Raw genomic sequence first — 20,034 nt, 5'->3', positions numbered from 1 at the left:
AGAGCCAAGATGGTGGACAGATTTGGAACAAGAGCTTGAAAACTGAAGCATTAATTAACTAGGAGGTAATGTCGACTAAAAATGATAAGCAGGATTCAGAAAGCAGTTTTGCAAGACTTTAGTGCAGGGAATCAACTGACACTGTGCTAGATCTCTAGGTCAACAAAGGCTCAAGAGCTTCAGCAGTAGATGTTGTTAAGCAAAGGCAGAGTTGAGTGATGTCAGCAAAGGTGACTGAAATAATGGCATCAACATGCGGTCAAAAATCAATATGTCAGAGTTAAGTTTGACACCAGGATTATAAACGAACAGTCAGTTCCCAGGGATGGAATGGAATCGGTGACTAACAAATGAAGTTTATGACAGGAACAGAAGACAATGCCTTTCACCTTCCCAATATTTATTTGGAGGAATGTGTGTTAATCTAGAGTTGAAATACAAACAAGTAGTCTGACTATTGAAAAAGTGATAAAATATGCTGAATAACTGAATAGGTAGAACACAAAACCAGCATAGAAGAGTTGGACCAGTTTCTGAGCAATATATGAAATAGATTTACAGAGATGGAGAAGGGAACAAGAGTGATGGTGGTGAGACAGGTGATAGGTTTGGAACTGACACTGATGTCGCCAAGGCCGAGGATATGGATAAGAAGCAAGCTACCAGTTGAATATAATTCCAGAGAGGGAGAAAGATTTACTATCTCCTAACAACTGCTGGAAAGTGGATTGAGATTTGATTGATCAGGACTGGTCACACAGTTGAACAAAATTACCTCAGTTCACAATTTAGACTCAAACTCGTTTTAAAATGTCACAAAACAACAAGGAGTGTGCAACAATTTCTTTTAAGTGGTTACCTGCTTCACTATCTGAAATATCTGACTGGTCCATTCTTGACATTTTGGAGTCTGGTTCATCATTGCTTGCAGTTGAAGGCTGCCACTTTCTTCCAAATCCTATCTCACGGCCTCTACCTCCCCTCTGTGATGAAGATACCAGAATATTGGTCAAATTAACTTTGGATGGATACTGTTAACTAGGAGGTCATGTGCTCTAGGTTCTGATATGATATCTCTCTCCCTCTCTGCACTACTGTGTATTCTGTATTGTTCTACACTTTAGAATGCTGTACAGGCAGACTGAACCATACAAAACAACATGTACCAAGATACAGTGGAACATGTGATAACAATAAATCAAATCAAATCAAATGTTGGAGAACTTTATAAATTGTTCAAATTGCTTTTTCAATTGGGCAGAAGACACACACTGGCAGACTCAAGAACAGTTTCTTCCTCTGCTGTTATAAGAACGGACCTCTCAAATATTCAAGTTGACCTTTCTCTGCACCTTCTGTGTCTAACATTATATTCTGAGTTCTGTTCTGTTATCTTGATGTATTTATGTCAGGTATGATTTGTCTAGTTAGCACACAAAACAATATTTTACACTGAATCTCAGTACATGTGACAATAATAAATCAAATCAGGCAAGAATCAAAGTTCTCCCTGGATTCACCTCAAGTTCTGCAGCTATTAGGGCCAACGAATGAGTTTCATAGTGAAGCCAATTCAGTACAAGTCATTCTTTCAATTTCATTTTTCAAACAGATTTAATGAAACAGAAGTTTTGGTCCACTAAACCACAAAGTAACTTTAAGTCCAAGGGTTTGTAAGAACTACTAAACAAGCTCACACCATTATATTTTCATAAACATTCACTGAAACATACAGAAACCTACTAGGAATCATTATGAAAGCCACAACAGTTTTAACTTTGAATGCTAACCCTTGCAAATTGCAAGCACACACATTGAAATGTATCCAGTGAAACAAACGCAATGCAATATCAGCAAGCCTCAAAGTACCAACCACTAGTGCGCTAAGTATGCATACTGTCCTATGCATAAAGATACAGTTGTGAAAATGCTACTCAATATTGACACATCCAATTGATCTTACATTCTGCATTCTTGCACTTTCAGCAATCATCTCATACAAGGCTGCTATTTCTTCCTAAATTGCATATTTCACTCACAGCACTCCTGCAATCCGCAGCAACTCCATTTGTAACTTCTGATCCAGTCCATATATATGACCATTTCTACGGTTTTTAACTTTATTTTTATATTGACAATCAAGGTCAAGAACAGGACATATTAGCAACTGCACAAGACTTTTGGAGAAAATGGGAGTTTGTTAGGTTGGCTGCTGAAATTCACACAGCTAAATGCTAAAGTCTATGACACTATAAAATGGGAAACTCCTTTCTACTTACAATTCTGAATTGATTCCTCTCTCTCCTTCGCAGTCTGCCACCTCCAAGTTGCTTTCCTATTCCCTGCATGCCAAACATCCCAAAACCAGAGGGCTGGGAGAAGAGCGAAGGGACATTCCTAGAGAGGGGAGCATAACCCCTGCCTCCATATCCTATTGACAGTTCATTCCAGTGTGCAGATAGTCGTTCAGAACTTGAATATGATGAGAATAGATTGTTCCAGAAAGGTCTGTTACTCAGAGGTCTATCTCTAGACCAGTTCTGACCCCACTGCTGGCCGGACCTGTCACGTGCTCTGTTGTAAAATTGATTCCTGGGATTCCTTACAGAGTTGCTGAAGTGGTCAAAGCGATCTCCACAGTAATCATTACGATTAGGTCCAGATTCACTGCAATCAAAGCCAGATCTGAACAGCTCACGGTCATCCAGTGAAGACCTGGAGTCATAGGACTCGAAAGGTGCAAACCTGAAAGAGTTGCACAGCAAACAAGGAATTTGGTCAGTAGCTGCGGAGTACCAATGAACAGTTTAATAAACAGTCAGCAAAGACTGAAATTTAAACAGCAGAGGTTCAATCAAGCTAGGTGATTCGTTTAAAAGGAATTAATATTTTCTAGTCTTTAATAAAATCAGTGTATGTGGGATTGAATAACTTATCAGTAATAAAAACTAAATTGTTACCAATTTAAGAGCGTCATTCATGATTCTGAAACATAGACCTTTCCCAAAGCTAGCATCTGTTAAGAGCTCTGTAACCTAGAAACAAATGCACTGAACTTGTAGATTGTTCAGTGCTTGGGTATATATGAAAATGAAGGATGGTCAATATATGGATGGAAAATGTTGTGATTTCTTCCATATTACTCTGTAGTCAAATATTTATTGCCAAACCAAGTGTGTTATTACACAACTACACTTAAGGAATTTCACTAGTGTAGAAGCAAGCCCAGATATACAGCCCAGAAACAGACCCTCCAGTCCAACCAGTCCATGCCGAACATAATCCCAAACTGAACTAGTCCCGCCTGCTCCTGGCCCATTTCCTTCCAAATGTTTCCTATTTGTGTACTTATCTATGAATCTTTTAAACATCGTAACTACAGCCGCATCCAACACTCCCTCAGGAAGTTCATTCCACACACGCACCACCATCTGTGTAAACAATTTGCCCCTCATGTCTTTTTTTTTAAATTTCTCTCTTCTCACCTTAAAAGTATGTCTCCTAGACTTGAAATCCTCTAGGAGAAAGTGAGGACTGCAGATGCTGGAGATCAGAGCTGAAAATGTGTTGCTGGAAAAGCGCAGCAGGTCAGGCAGCATCCAAGGAGCAGGAGAATCGACGTTTTGGGCATGAGCCCTTCTTCAGGAATTCAAGATTCCTGAAGAAGGGCTCATGCCCGAAATGTCGATTCTCCTGCTCCTTAGATGCTGCCTGACCTGCTGCGCTTTTCCAGCAACACACTTTCAGCTCTAGTCTTGAAAACCCCCAACACAGGGAAATAACACCTATCATTAACCCTAACGATACTCCTCATAATCTTAGAAATCTCAATAAGGTCCCCTGTCAACCTCCTGCGCTCCAGTGGAAAAGAAATCCCAGCCTATCCAGCCGTTTTTTTATAACCCAAACCTTCCATATCCAGCAACATCTGAACCCTCTCTAGCTTAATAATGTCCTTCTTATAACTGGGTGACCAGAACTAGACACAGTATTCCAGAGGAGGCTTCAGCAAAGTCCTCTACAACCTTAACATGACTCCCCAACTTTGGTACTCAAAGGACTGAGCAATAAAGGCAAGCATGTAAAATACCTTTTTAACCACCCTGTCCACGTGATGTAAACTTCAGAGAATTATGTACCTGAACCTCTCGGTCCCTCTGTTCAACAACACGACCATTAATTGTATAAGCCTTGCCCTTGTTTGTTGAACCAAAATGCAGTATCTCGCATTTATCCAAATTGAATTATTTCTGACATTTTGTAGCTATTTGACCCATTTAATTAATGGTAAATGCAAGGTAAATGCAAGGTGCTGCATTTTCGAAAGCCAAATCAGCACAGGATTTGTACACGTAATGTAAGGTCCTGGGGAGTGTTACTGAACAAAGAAACCTTGGGAGTACAGATTCATACTTCCTTGAAAGTGGCATCATAGGCAGATAAGATAGTGAAGGTGGCATATGGTATCCTTGCCTTTATTGGTCAGTGCATTGAGTATAAGAGTTGGGAGGTCATGGCTTGGATATACAGGACATTGGTTAGGCCACAACTGGAATACTGCGTGCAATTCTGGTCTCTCTCCTATAGGAAGGATGTTGAGAAACTTCAACGGGTTCAGAAAAAATTTAAAAGGATGCTGCCAAGGTTGGAGAGTTTGAGCTATCGGAAGAGGCTGAACAGACTTGGGCTATTTTTCCTGGAGCGTCAGAGGCTGAGCGGTGACCTTATAGAGGTTTATAAAACTATGAAAGGCATGGATAAGGTAAATAGACAATGTCTTTTCTCCAAGTGGGGGAGTCAAAGACTAGAGGGCATAGGTTTAAGGCAAGAGGGGAAAGCTATAAAAGGGACCTATTGGGCAACATTTTCATGCAGAGGGTGGTACCTGTATGAAATGAGCTATCAGAGGAAGTGGTGGAGACTGGTACAATTACAATATTTAAAAGGCATCTGGATGCATATTGAATACGAAGGGTTTCAAGTGGGTGGGCCAAATGCTGGCAAATGGGACTAAACTTATTTAGGCTATCTGGTCAGCATGGATGAGTTGGACCGAAGGGTCTGTTTCTGTGCTGTATATCTCTATGACTCTATTTGATCAAGGTCCCTTTGTATTCTTAGAAAACTGACTTCACTGTCTACTATGCCACCACTTTTGGTGTCGTCCACAAACTTAATAACCATGCCATCTACATTCTCATCCAAATCATTTGTATAAATGTCAAAAACAGGATGCAGAACCAATCCTTGTGGAACACCGCTGGTGTCAGGCCTCCAACCTGAAAAAGAACCATCCACTCTGGATACATAATTGGCTTAACGGCAGGAGACAATCACCTGATGTAACTTCGCTAATTAGTCTACCATCTGGAACCTTTACTAAAGACCAGTTGAACAACATCTTCCCTCACCAATCCTTTTGGTAACTTCCCCAAAAAACTCAAGAGTTGTGAGACACAATTTTCCTCACACGAAACTGTAATGATGGGAACCAAGTGGACATCATTCTTGAGGTCCTTGATTGGCCCAGGTTAAAAACACCAATCAGGAGGCACTGGCTGACCAATATTAACAGGAGATACAGGCTACTCGGGTGTTTTCTTATTTTCCTGGTGGTGGAAATTGAATAAAGATTTGTACACTGTGTCTTTCACTGTGTCTCACACCTGCACACACACACCATGGGTGCTGGGGAAAAAATAAGCACTACCGCAGTTAGGCGGTAGTGTGGGGGAAAAAAAGAAAAAAAAGAAAGAAAAAAGAAAAAAAATTAACAGGAGATGTAGAATCTGTAAATTACAGATCTGTAAATTTAGAATTAGAGTGACAAAACTGGGTTATACCCACTGGAAGATAAAGTGAAGCGAGAAGTGGTGCTGACATGCAATATTTCCCTGTACGATACTGGAGTAGTGTTGGCCCACCAGTGGCCCAACCAAGGATGACGTATGCTTCCCAGACTTTGGCTGATACTGAACACAAATATGCCCAGATAGAGAAGGAAGGTTTAGCAGTTACCTTTAATGTGAGAAAGTTCCACCAGTACCTTTACAGTCTGGAATGTCATAGTAGCAGAGCACAATCCCCTGCTAGGACTACTGAAGGAATAGAAGATGGTGCTGCCCATAGCTTAACCTGGTAGAATTCAGTGGTGTGCCCTTATTCTTAACACGTTCAAGTTAGAACACCATCCGGGTAGCCAAGTGGCTAATGAGAATGTCTTGGGCTGCCTCCCACTGACAGATACTCCACTGATGATGCCTGCCCTGGAACAGTATGTTTGGTTTTAACGTTCCTGGACACCCTTCCAGTCAACGCTGACAATATCCAACTGTGAACACAAAAAGATTCTGTCCTAACAAAACTAAAACAGCTGGTGGTAATGGGGAAGACAGAAAGGCCATCGCAACCAGAATTGAAACCTTTCTGAACTCGGCAAAACCAGATCACTGTAGAGGATCATACTACTATAGGAAGCAAGAGTGATTGTTCTGAGTAAAGGTTACTGCCAGACATTGGCCAGACTTCACCAGGATCATCCAGGGGCTTCCAAGATGAAGATGCTAGCAAAGAGCTACTTCTGATAGCCAGGCTTGGATGCTAACATAGTTGCAATGGTGAGGCAGTGCACAGAGAGCCAACAAGGACAAAAATTGCCACCAGTGGCAGCTGCTAATTCGTGGGCATGACTGGGTATACCCTGAACGCAGTTACATGTCGACTATGCCAGTCCTTCATGGGCTCAATATTCCTGGACATCATGGATGCCCATTCAAAAGCGACAAGCATCGTCCACAATATACGGATTCCCAGAAGTACTGGTCATGGACAATGGAACATCATTTACCAGCAGGGAGTTTGAGTATTTCCTGAAGTTGAACAGCATTCAACACATAAGGACAGCTCCATATCATCTATCATCCATTGGTCTGGCAGAAAGAAGAGTCCAAATGTTGAAGGCAGGCTTGAAGAAGCAGCCTAAAGCACAATTGATACCAAACTGTCCCAGTTCCTGTTTGATGACAGGACCACTCCTCACACAACAACAACTTAGTTCCAGCAGAATTGTTGATGGGGGAAAAAGACTCTGAATCAGGTTAAACCCAATATTCCCAAACCTGGGGGAAGAGAACGAAACGACAGCAAGAACGCTATTTCCAGCCACATACCTCCTCTAAGCGAGAGAGACAGGGGACAATTCAAGGGACAAAGTTTGGTACTGGAACCACAGAAATAGCCCTGTATCGGTATGAGGCAAGGTTGATGTGAGGTCAGGTCCAATGACTTACAAAGTTCAGGTAGGTGAGGCAGCTCTGACAAACATGTGGATCACCTGAAAGCTGTTACCTCGCAAATGGGGCAGGAGCAAAACACAAGTGGCCCCTCCAAACAGCCAGAAAGCCTGTCAGAAACCATAGATTCTCCCCCTCCATCGGGTGTCAAGGAAACTTTGGAGTCTGAGATGGAAGCAGCCTTATATCATTACTGCTAGAAAAGGAAAAGATACTCTCTTAAGATGCTCCAGGCGCAAATGATGGGCTACTGTCCAGTACACGCCACCTGTGTCAGAGTTTGAATCAGAGGAACAGGACCTGGGACAAAAACATCACAGATCCACAATGCCTTTCGGGAGGGACTTCCAGGATGTTAGCCCAGCGACAGTGAAGGAATGGCAATATTGGCAATCACCAAGTTAGGATGGTGGGTGGTTTGGAAGGGAACCTGCAGATGGAGGTGTTGTGATATTAAAGCATTAACTTACTCTGCTGACCTGCAGGAAATTGGATGTCTCGAGTCTAGAGTGGGATGCCTCTGCCTTGCAGGTAGATTGTAAGGAAATCATATTCCCATCTCTTGGCATTCAGAGCCATTTGCATGGCCATTTCCTAGTTATTCAAAAGCCATTTACATTGTCATCTACTACTATTTTCACCTCCTATTCAGAAATCAGTAAAACATTATAGTTGGAATTCTGACAACTCTCTGTGGTTAAAAAAACACAATTCACACCAGATCAGGCCATTACGGGATGATTTTCAATACATTGTTTCTGGAGTTGAGGTGGTCACTGCGTTGTGTCTTGAGTGGCATCTGACTGTGAGGGAGTGCCAGGGGGTTGTCTTCTGAGCATTACTGACTGTGATGTAAAGATTTTGTATAAAGGAACATCTGTTTCCTTTGTACAGAGAGCTTCCCTGGACACGCTTTGCAACCACGGCGAAGAGTGTTCAGGGTTTTTCCAAAGCTTGTATTGTACTGTGCTTAATAAAATTTTGCTTGTTCACAAATGTTGGAATGCTGCAGTTGCATCAAGTGTGTAAAGAACCTCAGAAAGAAACAACTTAACAGTGTCCCCATGTATCTGCTGCCCTTGTTCTTTTAGTTGGAAGTGGTCATTCATTTTGAACATGCTGTCCCAGGATCTTGGGTGAATTTCTGTAGCCCACTTTGTAACTAGGATACTGTGCTGCGACTCAGCATTGGTGGTGGAGGGAGTGGATGCTTGTGAATTTGGTGTCAATCCACCGAGCTGATTTGTCCTGTTGGGGCTGCACCCATCTAGCCAAGTAGTGAGTATTCCATCACAGTCCTGACCTGTGCTTCGTAGATGGTGGACAGATTTTGAGGAATCAGGAGGGGAGTTATTTACTTCAGTATTCCTAACTCTGACCTGCTCTTGGAGCCAATATGTAAATGTGGCGAATCCAGTTGAGTTTCTGGTCATTAGTAACATTAAGGATATGGATAGTGGGGGAATTCAGTGATGGTAACACCATTGAATATCAAAGGACAGTGGTTAGATTATGTCTTATTTGAAGGTCTTATCCAACTGGAATTATGACTTCACCATTAATCCAGAGACCCAGGTAATGTTCTGGGACCCCGGGTTTGAATCCCGCCATGCAGATTAATTTGAATTTTTTAAAAACCCAGCATTACCAGTCTAATGAATGCATAAATCCACTGTCAAATGTTGGAAAAGCCCATGTGGTTCATTAATGTTCTTGAGGGAAGGAAACTGCCATCCTTACCTGGTCTGGCATATATGTAACTCCGGACCCATAATAACTTGATTGATTCTTAACTGCCCTCTCGTCAATTAGGGATGGGAAATAAATGGGGTGAGCCAGTAATGCTCTCATCCCATGAATAAAGGAAAAGATATTTATTGGCTGACATTTCTGTGATATGAATATTCCTGTGATTACCATAAATATGTATCAAGCTACAATATACCTTCCAACATAGAGAGAGTCAATGGTGAATAATAAGGAGAGGTTGTTAACTTGATTCTCCAACTGAGAGAAGCAATTTGGATTAGAAACACTCTCCTGGTCATTACTTTGTGATAAATCTAAAATTATGTCTATTAAATGTTATGCCATTTAAAGTTCTTCAACAATAATGCTAGCGTTCTTCATATTTGGACAATAAAAAACCCACCGCAATCAAGAAAGTACTCCTCCAGAACCAATTAGAAACAACAAATTGCAGACCTTACAATCAGAATAAACATCTTGATCAAGTGATGCCAAGACAAAAAGAAAGCCATTCTGTTGCTATAACCTCCACAAGGACTGAATTAAATAAATAGTCAGTAGTACATGAATAGAGTTCTTGTAGTGCAGTGGTAGAGCTCCTATTTCTGAGCTAGAAAACCAAGTTCAAGTCCAATCTGCTCAAGAACTGTGTCATTACATGTCCGAACAGGTTGGTTAAGTACTGCTAGGACAAGTTGAGAGTGAATGCAACATTATGTTCACAGCAGAATGCCAAGAGACAAAACATAATGTCTCCGTGAACATACAATCTTTAATGCTAGTTCAAGGTCTAATCTAAATTGTTCAAAACAATCAAAAAAAACTTAGTCTCCCAAATGGCACAGAGTGGTCAAGCTGCTTCTGAAGCCCCGATAGATACCTTTCCTGATCATCACCTTCATTGCGAGAAAGGAGATCTAATTGTTGGTTAATTTTAGCTACAATGGATTCAGAAGTCTGGTTGCCCTTGTACGAGTCCCAGGGTTTACTACTGTAGCCATAACTGGATCCAGAACCATGTCCACAACTGTAGTCATCATAACCTGAAGAGGGCAGATAAATTGCAATAACATTATCAGTGTTATTATTGAAACAACCACATATGCAAGTTCTTAAACTGTTTTGAGACTCTTAATATTGGAAATGGTTCCTACACCCCCTATAGAGAAACAGATGAAGTTGGAGAAATTGAGTTGCCTACAGCAGTTGCCTACACCGTGGGTGGCATGGTGGCAGTGGTTAGCACTGCTGCCTCACAGCGCCAGAGACCCGGGTTCAATTCCTGCCTCAGGCAACTGACTGTGTGGAGTTTGCACATTCTCCCCGTGTCTGCGTGGGTTTCCTCCGGGTGCTCTGGTTTCCTCCCACAGTCCAAAATTGTGCAGGTTAGGTGAATTGGCCATGCTAAATTGCCATTGTGTTAGGTGTTGGGGAATGGTTCTGGGTGGGTTGCTCTTCAGAGGGTCGGTGTGGACTTGTTGGGCCAAAGGGCCTGTTTCCACACTGTAAGTAATTGAATCATAAAATATTATTGTAGAAGTGAAGAGTACGTAAATAACCCACATATAGCAAGTGAAAAGACAATAGCCTTTTTTTAAAGCATATCTTCACACACTTTCTTCCCTTTTGGGGAATAATTTGGAGGTGAAGGAAGGACTCCCAGACTGATTATAAACTGTTGTACCATGTTATGAACATTCTTTCAACAAAGATAAGTTTTGTGGTGTGGAAGTTAAAGAGTTATATCTGGCCCAGACAGAAGGATGCAACCCACAGCAGACCTCCTATGTTGTGTGTGATCTCAGAACCAATGTTTTTCTCTATATTTCAGTCAAAATCAATAGCTTAACTTTTCTTCAAAGAATGAACCTCAAATAATTTGGAAAAACCATATCTTTATTTTGATTTTAATCCTGCAATAATGCCTCATTGTGATGCAAGACAGGAGAACCACAATGTTCTGACTCCAGCAAACAGACGAGAATTTTAAATGCGATAGGTGGAAGGAGGTTAAGGTGAGGGTGATTGGCCGGAGAGGGGTTGGAGGCGGAGAGGTCAGGAACAAGATTGCAGGTCGAGAAGGCGGTGCTGAGTCTGAGGGTTGGGACTGAGAAAAGGTTTTGGGGGAGGAGAAATGAGGAAGGTGGAGAAATCAGCATTCATCCCTTGTGGTTGGAGGGTTCCTAAGCAGAAGATGAGGCAATCTTCCTCCAGGTGTCGTGTTGCCATGGTCTGGCGATGGAGGCGGCCAAGGACCTGCATGCCCTTGACAGAGTGGGAGAGGGAGTTAAAGTGTTCAGCCACGGGGCGGTTGGGTTGGTTGATGCAGGTGTCCCAGAGGTGTGCTCTGAAATGTTCCGCAAGTAGGCGGCCTGTCTCCCCAATGTATAGGAGGCCATATCGGGTACAGTGGATGCAGTAAATGTGTGTGGAGGTGCAGGTGAATTTGTAGTATAAACCGACTGACTCCCACAGCTACCTAAATTACACCTCCTCCCACCCTGCCCCCTGTAAAAACGCCATCCCATATTCCCAATTCCTTCACCTCCACCGAATCTGCTCCCAGGAGGACCAATTCCAACACCAAACAACCCAGATGGCCTCCTTCTTCAAAGACTGCAATTTCCCCTCAGACATGGTTGACGATGCTATCCACCACATCTCCTCCACTTCCCGCTCCTCCGCCCTTGAACCCCGCCCCTCCAATTGCCACCAAGACAGAACCCACTGGTCCTCACCTACCACCCCACCAACCTCCAGATACATCGTATCATCCTTCGTCACTTCCGCCACCTCCAAACAGACCCCACCACCAAAGATATATTTCCCTCCCCATCTCTATCAGAGTTCTGGAAAGACCACTCCCTCTGCGACTCCTTCGTCAGGTCCACACCCCCCCCCCCCCGCCAATCCAACCTTCACTCCCGCAGCTGCTCCTGCAACCTCAAGAAATGCAAAACTTGCGCCCACACCTCCCCCCTCACTTCCCTCCAAGGCCCCAAGGGATCCTTCCATATCCATCACAAATTCAGCTGCACCTCCACACACATCATTTACTGCATCCGCTGCACCCAATGTGGCCTCCTCTACATTGGGGAGACAGGCCGCCTACTTGCGGAACGTTTCAGAGAACACCTCTGGGACAGCCGCACCAACCAACCTAACTGCCCCATGGCTGAACACTTTAACTCCCTCTCCCACTCCGCCAAGGATATACAGGTCCTTGGCTTCCTCCATCGCCAGACTATGGCAACACGACGCCTGGAGGAAGAGCGCCTCATCTTCTGCTTAGGAACCCTCCAACCACAAGGGATGAATGCAGATTTCTCCAACATCCTCATTTCCCCTCCCCCCACCTTTTCTCAGTCCCAACCCTCAGACTCAGCACTGCCTTCTTGACCTGCAATCTTCTTCCTGACCTCTCCGCCCCTAACCCCTCTCCGGCCCATCACCCTCACCTCAACCTCCTTCCACCTATTGTCTTTCCAACGCCCCTCCCCAAAGTCCCTCCTCCCTACCTTTTATCTTAGCCTGCCTGGCACACCCTCCTCATTCCTGAAGAAGGGCTTATGCCTGAAACGTCGATTCTCCTGTGATGCTGCCAGACCTGCTGCGCTTTTCCAGCAACATATTTTTCTGCTCTGATCTCCAGCATCTGCAGTACTCACTTTCTCCAAGAGAATTTTAAATCTCTACACCTGCCATCGAGGGCTGAAGGACCTGTGCTGCACTGTAATGTTCTCTCCTAAACCAGCAACTACAGTCTATGGTTCTGACCTCTTCACTTCTTGACAAGTTTGTTCCAGTTGCATGCTAAGAAATATGTGCATTACCACTCTTCATACAGCACACGAATGTCACATGAAGAACTGTCAGATTTCACACTGAACTAAAAAAGGATACAGAGCAAGGACAAACAACTGTAGAGGATAACAATTAGTGGGAGCTTTTCTATTCTAAAGCTTACTGAGCTATTTTATGTAGCTATCAGGTTTACAATCATTCCTTGTTGAGTCAAATCAAGTTCCAAAGCTTGGACAGTAAGACCAGCCAAATCATCCATCCAAACCCCACCATTAAGAACCTCTAACATTTTTACCTTCACCAGAAGATTCTGTGTTCCAATTTCCATATGAGCCTGCAAAATAAGACTATAATGTCATATTGTAATTGGAAAAAAAAAGGCTACCAGTGCAAAGTACATTGTGAAATAGAAAATCAAACCAAATTCCATTATAATCTGCAGCAATGCAGAACAGTAATAATACTCTCAACCAAGTGAAAAACTTTGCAAGTTCCAAACACCACTCCAAACTCTTCAGCACATAGCCTGAGGTGATATTTTACTTCAGTGCTTGCTTAGCACAGCATTGTAGACACCATCTCAAGTGAAGTTAAATACTATAATAGTACAGTCTGAAGGAGAGTTGATTTCAGATACAAAGAAAGCACGTAAGTCAATTTTGATGCAATTTCCCAAAATTCTCAGATTTGGAAAAATTGAAGAAAGCATTACATCTTCTAAAGGATAATGCTAAATCAGTCTACTCAGTCACACTAAAAAAAACGTGCCTCACCTACCCTAGAAATAGAGAATTTGCTACATGAGTGATTCATTGATTACTATGGCATCAAGATTGTGTTTATGTCTGGTATGGTACAATACCAAAGCCAAATGATTTGATAAGAATCTGTGTGGATGTAACTCACTTATACAAAGCAACGGTTTACGAAATTCACTGAATGGCTTCAATGGATGAAAGTCTAACAAAACTAGTCCAGAGTCCTATTCACCAAGCTAGATGCTAACAATGGATTTGGCAATTACTTGCAGATGTAAACTCCAGAAAGTTAAGTACATTTATTACATCCTTTCGGCATAATTGTTTTAACAGATTACCTTCACTAATTGCATTCGCTCCAGAAATGTTTCAGAGAATGATATCCAACTCGCTGGAAAGCATCAACGATGTAATATGCCACGTGGATTTCATACTAATACATGGATCCACAAAAGAGGAACATAGCCAAAGAGTTACAAGTGGCGAAGTCCAACAGAATGCAGGTCTAAAACTGAATGAGACATGCAAGTTTTCAAAACCTAACATTATCCAAGCTACTGAAATCACAGTAGATCCAAAAAAAAACTATATGCCAGCAGAGAATTCCCACCACCTAGGAACATTACAGTACTTAAAAGAATCCTTGGGATGGTGAATCATGTGGGAAAGTTTCTACTTTACCTGCAGAGATTAATGAGACTTTCCACTAGATCTTAAGCCAGGGCCAGTGATGCTGGAACATTGGCCACACAAAGGTATTTGATAAAATCAAGTAACTCCTGTGCTCCTTATAAATTTTAAGCAACAATAATTTACTTTACCAACCATAGCAACAACTAATAATTTTTTAAACAAGGTTGGGCAGTGCCCTTCCTTGTGCTGAAACATGGAAAACATTGACCAGTCTACTATGGCGGTAGATCACTCATGAGATTAAACAGTGTATATCATTAATGAGAAAGCAGTTTTAGCAACAACAGTCGTGTGTGGAGAGAAAAAAAAATCAGATTATGTGATGGTCTTAGTTTTAATTTTGAAATATAATGATAAACTATTGCTCACACTTTCGAACACAAAACCTATGACCAAGTTGCTGCCCATATTTCAGCAGTTTAGATTAAGGCTCACAAAGTAATGTATTTAAGGCAGGTATCAATCAGCAGTCACACTGTCAAGATACCATTAAATTGAACAGAAGATCTGGAATTCATTGAAGTTGACGCCCACTCATCAGAAGTTACTAAACATTTACCAGCTACTAAAGCTGCAAATGATATGAGATGCAGAACACATCTGGATCCAGAAATATTGTCTGGAAGATACCAGATTATGAACCAACAATCCAAAACATGACAATAATTTGTATAGTGGAAACACCTCATTGTTATGGATGATGATTCGCTAATCTTCAAAGAGAGTTTGACGATACCAAGAGGTCTTTAACTTGACATTCTTCAAAAAAAATTCATCAAGCATGTCTGAGAACTTTAAAGTGTTGTGCAAGCAATAAACAATTTGGTCAGATATCATGCACTGCATAAAGAAAATATTTATCATCTGTATTGTGGTGTTAATACCCAAAAGGAAAAAGAGCCACTAAAATCTCTATTGTTTCCATTAAAGGTCAAGGGAACATCTGGAAATGGATTTATTCAAGTTCAAAGGGAAGATCTTCATTATTATGATAGAGTATTACTCCAGGTGCATTGAAGTCAATCGTCTGCATAATTGCATTGGCAGTAATAAAATCACTCAAGAGAATCTACTCAATGTATAGAAATTCAGGCAGTGTAATATCAAATAGGAGTCCAAAGTTTAGAAATGACAAATTTTTAAGAGATTGTGATTTACGTGAATATTTTATTCATGCTATCAATTCTCTTCACTAACCTCAAGCAAATGGAGAAGCTGAGCAAGGAGCAGAAATAATACAAGCATCACAGAAAAGGTCATCACATTTAGAATCACTGATAGACAGAAAATTGAAAACATGACTTCCATCTACGTCTCAGATGTTGAAACATCTCATCATTGAAAATTACAAGAAGTAGCAGGAAGAAGAGCAAAGTGAAAACCAAGTTCAAAACTTCAATAAAAGACATGGAAAGAAGTGTTACCAGAGCTGCAGACTGTATAGGTATTAAATCAACAGAGAGAAAGAAAGATCAAAGCAAAAACAAAAAGACACAACCAAAATCATTTTTGACTGAAATAGATTCTGGGAGTGAAATCATAATGCACTGATTAATCGAACAAGATTTAAACAGAAACTTGGAAGAGGAGGAATAAAGTTCCACAACCACGCAGGAGAGGAACATTCACACTGATGGGAAAAGAGCACAGAATATTATTGACCTCAGAATGAGATTTGAAGCAGATCAGCAAATTCTTTGCTTTTTTTCTTAAATTGAGCCTTTAAAAAATTATAAATAATTAAGGTAATTGAGTACCAAAATATTTAATGATTAAAATCAACATACTTAAAATGTTTAAAGGTAAATAAATTAGAAGGGAAAAGTTGTTATATTTCCTACAACACAATAATAATTAATTAAATTTCGCAGCCATGTTAACACTGCTTGCTACTTTGATTCAAACTTAAGAAAATAACACATGATAAAGCACTGGCCTGTCTTGCTAATAATGTTCTTAACATTTGGTTATGTACATTAAAGAAGGAAGGGAGAATAAAGTGAAAAGAGAACTTGCGGAGGGACACAAAACCAGCAGATAAACAGCTTACTCTCATTTACAACAGGAGCTTAGTTGAGAGCTCACAGTAGAAGCTCAGGGAGCGCTGCAAGTATATGGGGGTAAGCCACTGTGAGCGCGCGAACGGGGCGTGGTTGGGGGGGCGGGGTGTGTGAATGTCATCGATGCACGTGGGCCGGAGTCGGCGATGGGGTACCGAAGGGACCGTTTCCAATGAGGCGCCATTTTGTGGGGTCGAGAAAACGAAAACGCGAACAGTTGAAAACAACATCCAGGCGAGCGCGCAGCGGTTAGCCTGTAATCGAGCTTCACTTTAGATTTTATGGTGGAGGGGAAATTTTCATCTGTACTTCAGTAACCGACCGCTTGAAAAACGTGGCGCGACAGTGTACAACTCCTATTTTTAATGCAGGAAAACAGCGGCGAAATAGAGGGCGATTCTACGGCGCATGTCCAGTAGCGATCGAGCAACTCAACCCAGGAGCCCAAAATTGAGCGACACCGACCGTGACCAATCACACCACAGACCCGCCCAAAACAAAGGTCTGCTGGCCAATCGGATATCGTGGGCGGGGTTACCGGCTGCAGCAGGTTGCGTTGTTTTTCCTCTCGTTTGTGAAAACCAGCTTCGGTGGCTGTGGCTTTTTAATCTTTTCTGGGAGGAGGAGCAAGAAAAGGGGACCAATTTATAGAAAACGGTCAATCGCCGTGTCACGATGCAATGCACATTGCCTTTCTTTATTTTCATTTCTCTTAAAATAAATGAAGGCGATCACGAGGCGCCTATCGCCCCAAACTTGCTTGACTGACCTGAATAACGACCGTCCATTTCGCCCCGGCTTCAGTCAAAACAAGTCTCCCCAGTCAACGGCGGTCCAACCGGATGTATCGCCCATCCACCGCTGAATGGCCGAGGTCCAGGAATATGGGCGGGGTCACAGCGGGAACGCGGCTCTCGATTCGTCAGCGCCCGCGTCAGTCAAATACAGTCCCTCCTTGACGACGGTTGCCATGAGGGGCGTCCAGGGCTCGCGCGCGCTCCCGTGTTCAGTTGGAGCTTTCGAGACGATTGGCAGCACCCCGCTTACTGTCCCAACTTATTTAAAAAAACAAAAACAATGTTGGAGAAACTCAGCAGGTCCTGGAGGCATCCGCGGACAGAAAAACACAGTTAAGATTTTGGGCCCGGTGACCCTTCTTAGAAACCTCTTAATGATTTATTTTTTGTTTTAATTGTCTTGTTTCGTGAGAAAGAACAAAAGATCAATTTAACTAATTTCTCTTCGTACAGGCCAATTTGGTTTTGTAAGAGTGGGGAATGGGTATGGGAGTTCATCCTCCTTGAGCCAGTCTGGAACAGCTAACCTCAGTCGCGGGTTCATCCAGCTTCTAGTCTGCGCAGAGTGAATTCCGTTCATGTATGATTTGGGAGCGGGTAAGAAATATCAAACTCGAGGAAAGGGAATTTAAAAAAAAATAAATTCGGGTGCTGGAAATCTGAAATTAAAAACCAAGTGGTTTTAACACAGCGACTCTGGCAACACCAATGGGGAATTAACGATTCGAAGCCGAGCATGACTCCTTCGGAACATTTCTGGAAAATTTCATGGATGCTATGCAAAGGACTCTTAAACTGTAGAGGTCTCACCAGTAGGATAGTCCTGACTTAGTTGATTAGTTGTGTGAATGAGATAGTAGGCAATAGAGAATAGGTGCAGAAGTAGGCCATTCTGCCCTTCAAGCCTGCACCACCATTCAATATGATCATGGCTGATCATCCTTAATCAGTATCCTGTTCCTGCCTTATCTCCATAGCCCTTGATTCCCCTATCCTTGAGAGCGCTATCTAACTCTTTCTTAAATGAATCCAGAGACTGGGCCTCCACTGCCCTCTGGGGCAAAGCATTCCACACAGAATGGTGGAATGGCCTTTTTTAATTATATATGAATACGTAGATATAACACTGAAGGCTGCAATTGTTTTCATTCAATGCCAAACACCTCTACAAGCCTACATATTAATAAAGTTAGAAATCACACATCACCAGGTTATAGCCCAGCAGGTTTATTTGGAAGCACTAGCTTTTGAAGTGCTGCACCTTCATATATATGGTGATATATTAATAGGTATGGTATGCATACTAGTTAGAACCAATGAGAGATTCCCAGTACTCAGTGCCTCGTATTTCTTTGTAAGCGAACTTAGTCTTGGGGGAAGGATTTTAAACTCCAAAATAAACATCTGACTTTTTCAGTGGGTTAGTTTGGAATATTCAAAACGTGGTGGTGGGCTTCCACATCTGCCAGATAACCCCTGTACCTGGTTAACCAAAATAACAATTAGGAGTGATATTAAGGTTCAGAATAAAGAATATGGAGAAGATCATATCTGTTAAATATATAATGATTCATACGTGTAAGAAGAAATTTGGGTTTATGTCACAACCTCAAAATATATTGTAGTCTTCCCCAGAACCTGATGATTTACATCCCAGAGTACTTCAGGATGTGACCGGTATCACTAGAAATGATAGAATTTTGAAAGATGACTACCAACATATCCACTATTGCTGAAATGGTTTCTGTGGATTGAATGGCAGCTAATGTAACCCCATTCCTTTCAACCTCCTATTTTAAAGAAAATGGGAAATTATAGTTCACCTGACATTGGTAATGGGGATAATGATGGAGTTTATATTGAAAACATTAATCACAGAAAACTTGGAAAACAATGACAGGATCAGTCAGAGTCATCACCATGGATTTACAAAAGGGAAATCATGCTTGACAAATCAACTGCAATTTTTCGGGGATGTAATTAATAGAGTTGATAAGGAGTCAGTGGATGTGGCCTTGGACTTTCAGAAGGCTTTCATTAAAATCCCACTTAACGATTAGCATATAAAATTAAAGTTTACAGACAACACCACACTAAGTGGAAGGATGAAGAAATCTTTGTGTGATTTGGACAAGTTGAGTGAGAAAATGCATGGCAGCTAAAGTATAATGTAAATAAATGTGACGTTATCCACTTTGGGAGCAAAAACAGGAACGCAAATTATTCTCTGAATGGTGATTGGGAAAGGGAAAGTGTAATGAGACCTTGTGCCCTTGTACATTGGTCACTGAAAGTAAGTATGCAGTGCAGCAGGTTGTAAAGAAGGCAGTGGCATGTGGCCTGCCTAGCAAGAGTAATTTAGTACAAAAGCAGGGATGTCTTGCTGCAATAGTACAGGGCCATGGTGAGACCACATTATGAACAGTTTTGTCTCTTCACAACAAATTCATTACTTGCACAAACAACTATAGCTGTAAAAGCAATCAAAGTAGCAAGATCCCACTGGCACAAAGCAAGATGGCCAAAATGTAAGAGGAATGTTGGCCTTGGCAGCAGGACTACTCAAATTTCCATGTAAAGCCCAGGAGATGTTTTTTATATATCCAACTGAACTTTTCGGTTGTGATCCTTTGACGTAGGATTATGAAGTAAAAGTGGTTTCATGGCCTGGATTGTGGTGCAAAAACAGATTCATGAAATATGATTGTGGCTGGACGGGCTGCTCAAAATGATGGATTTATGAAAAAGGGACAGTAAATGAGGCTTGCTGGGAAATTGAGGCAAGCCTTGGCCAAAGTGACTGTGCTCTAAGACACTGAAATAAACACTCTGTACAATCCTGACAGGCTGCAGCCAAAGCTAGACAGTATACAATTGTTGC

The 20,034-nt window shown here is 41.9% G+C and overlaps 1 protein-coding gene across 1 annotated transcript in view; it reads right to left on the bottom strand.

The window, feature by feature from the left end:
• Positions 1 to 17,210, bottom strand: part of LOC132835965 (A-kinase anchor protein 8-like) — a 28,219-nt gene extending 11,009 nt beyond the window's left edge. The window contains exons 1-5 of the mRNA XM_060855127.1: positions 17,126 to 17,210; positions 13,141 to 13,179; positions 9,922 to 10,084; positions 2,280 to 2,745; positions 860 to 983 (exon numbers count right to left, since the gene is read on the bottom strand). Coding sequence (XP_060711110.1) covers positions 860 to 983; positions 2,280 to 2,745; positions 9,922 to 10,084; positions 13,141 to 13,179; positions 17,126 to 17,144 — 811 coding nt within the window. The 5' untranslated portion in view covers positions 17,145 to 17,210. The remainder of the gene's footprint in view (positions 1 to 859; positions 984 to 2,279; positions 2,746 to 9,921; positions 10,085 to 13,140; positions 13,180 to 17,125) is intronic.
• Between the last annotated feature and the right edge of the window lie 2,824 nt (positions 17,211 to 20,034).

This window comes from Hemiscyllium ocellatum, chromosome 45 (genome assembly GCF_020745735.1).
Source record: "Hemiscyllium ocellatum isolate sHemOce1 chromosome 45, sHemOce1.pat.X.cur, whole genome shotgun sequence".
Taxonomy (NCBI): domain Eukaryota; kingdom Metazoa; phylum Chordata; class Chondrichthyes; order Orectolobiformes; family Hemiscylliidae; genus Hemiscyllium; species Hemiscyllium ocellatum.
The sequence above is the reverse complement of the archived record's forward strand: the minus strand, read 5'-3'. Positions and strand labels throughout refer to the sequence as shown.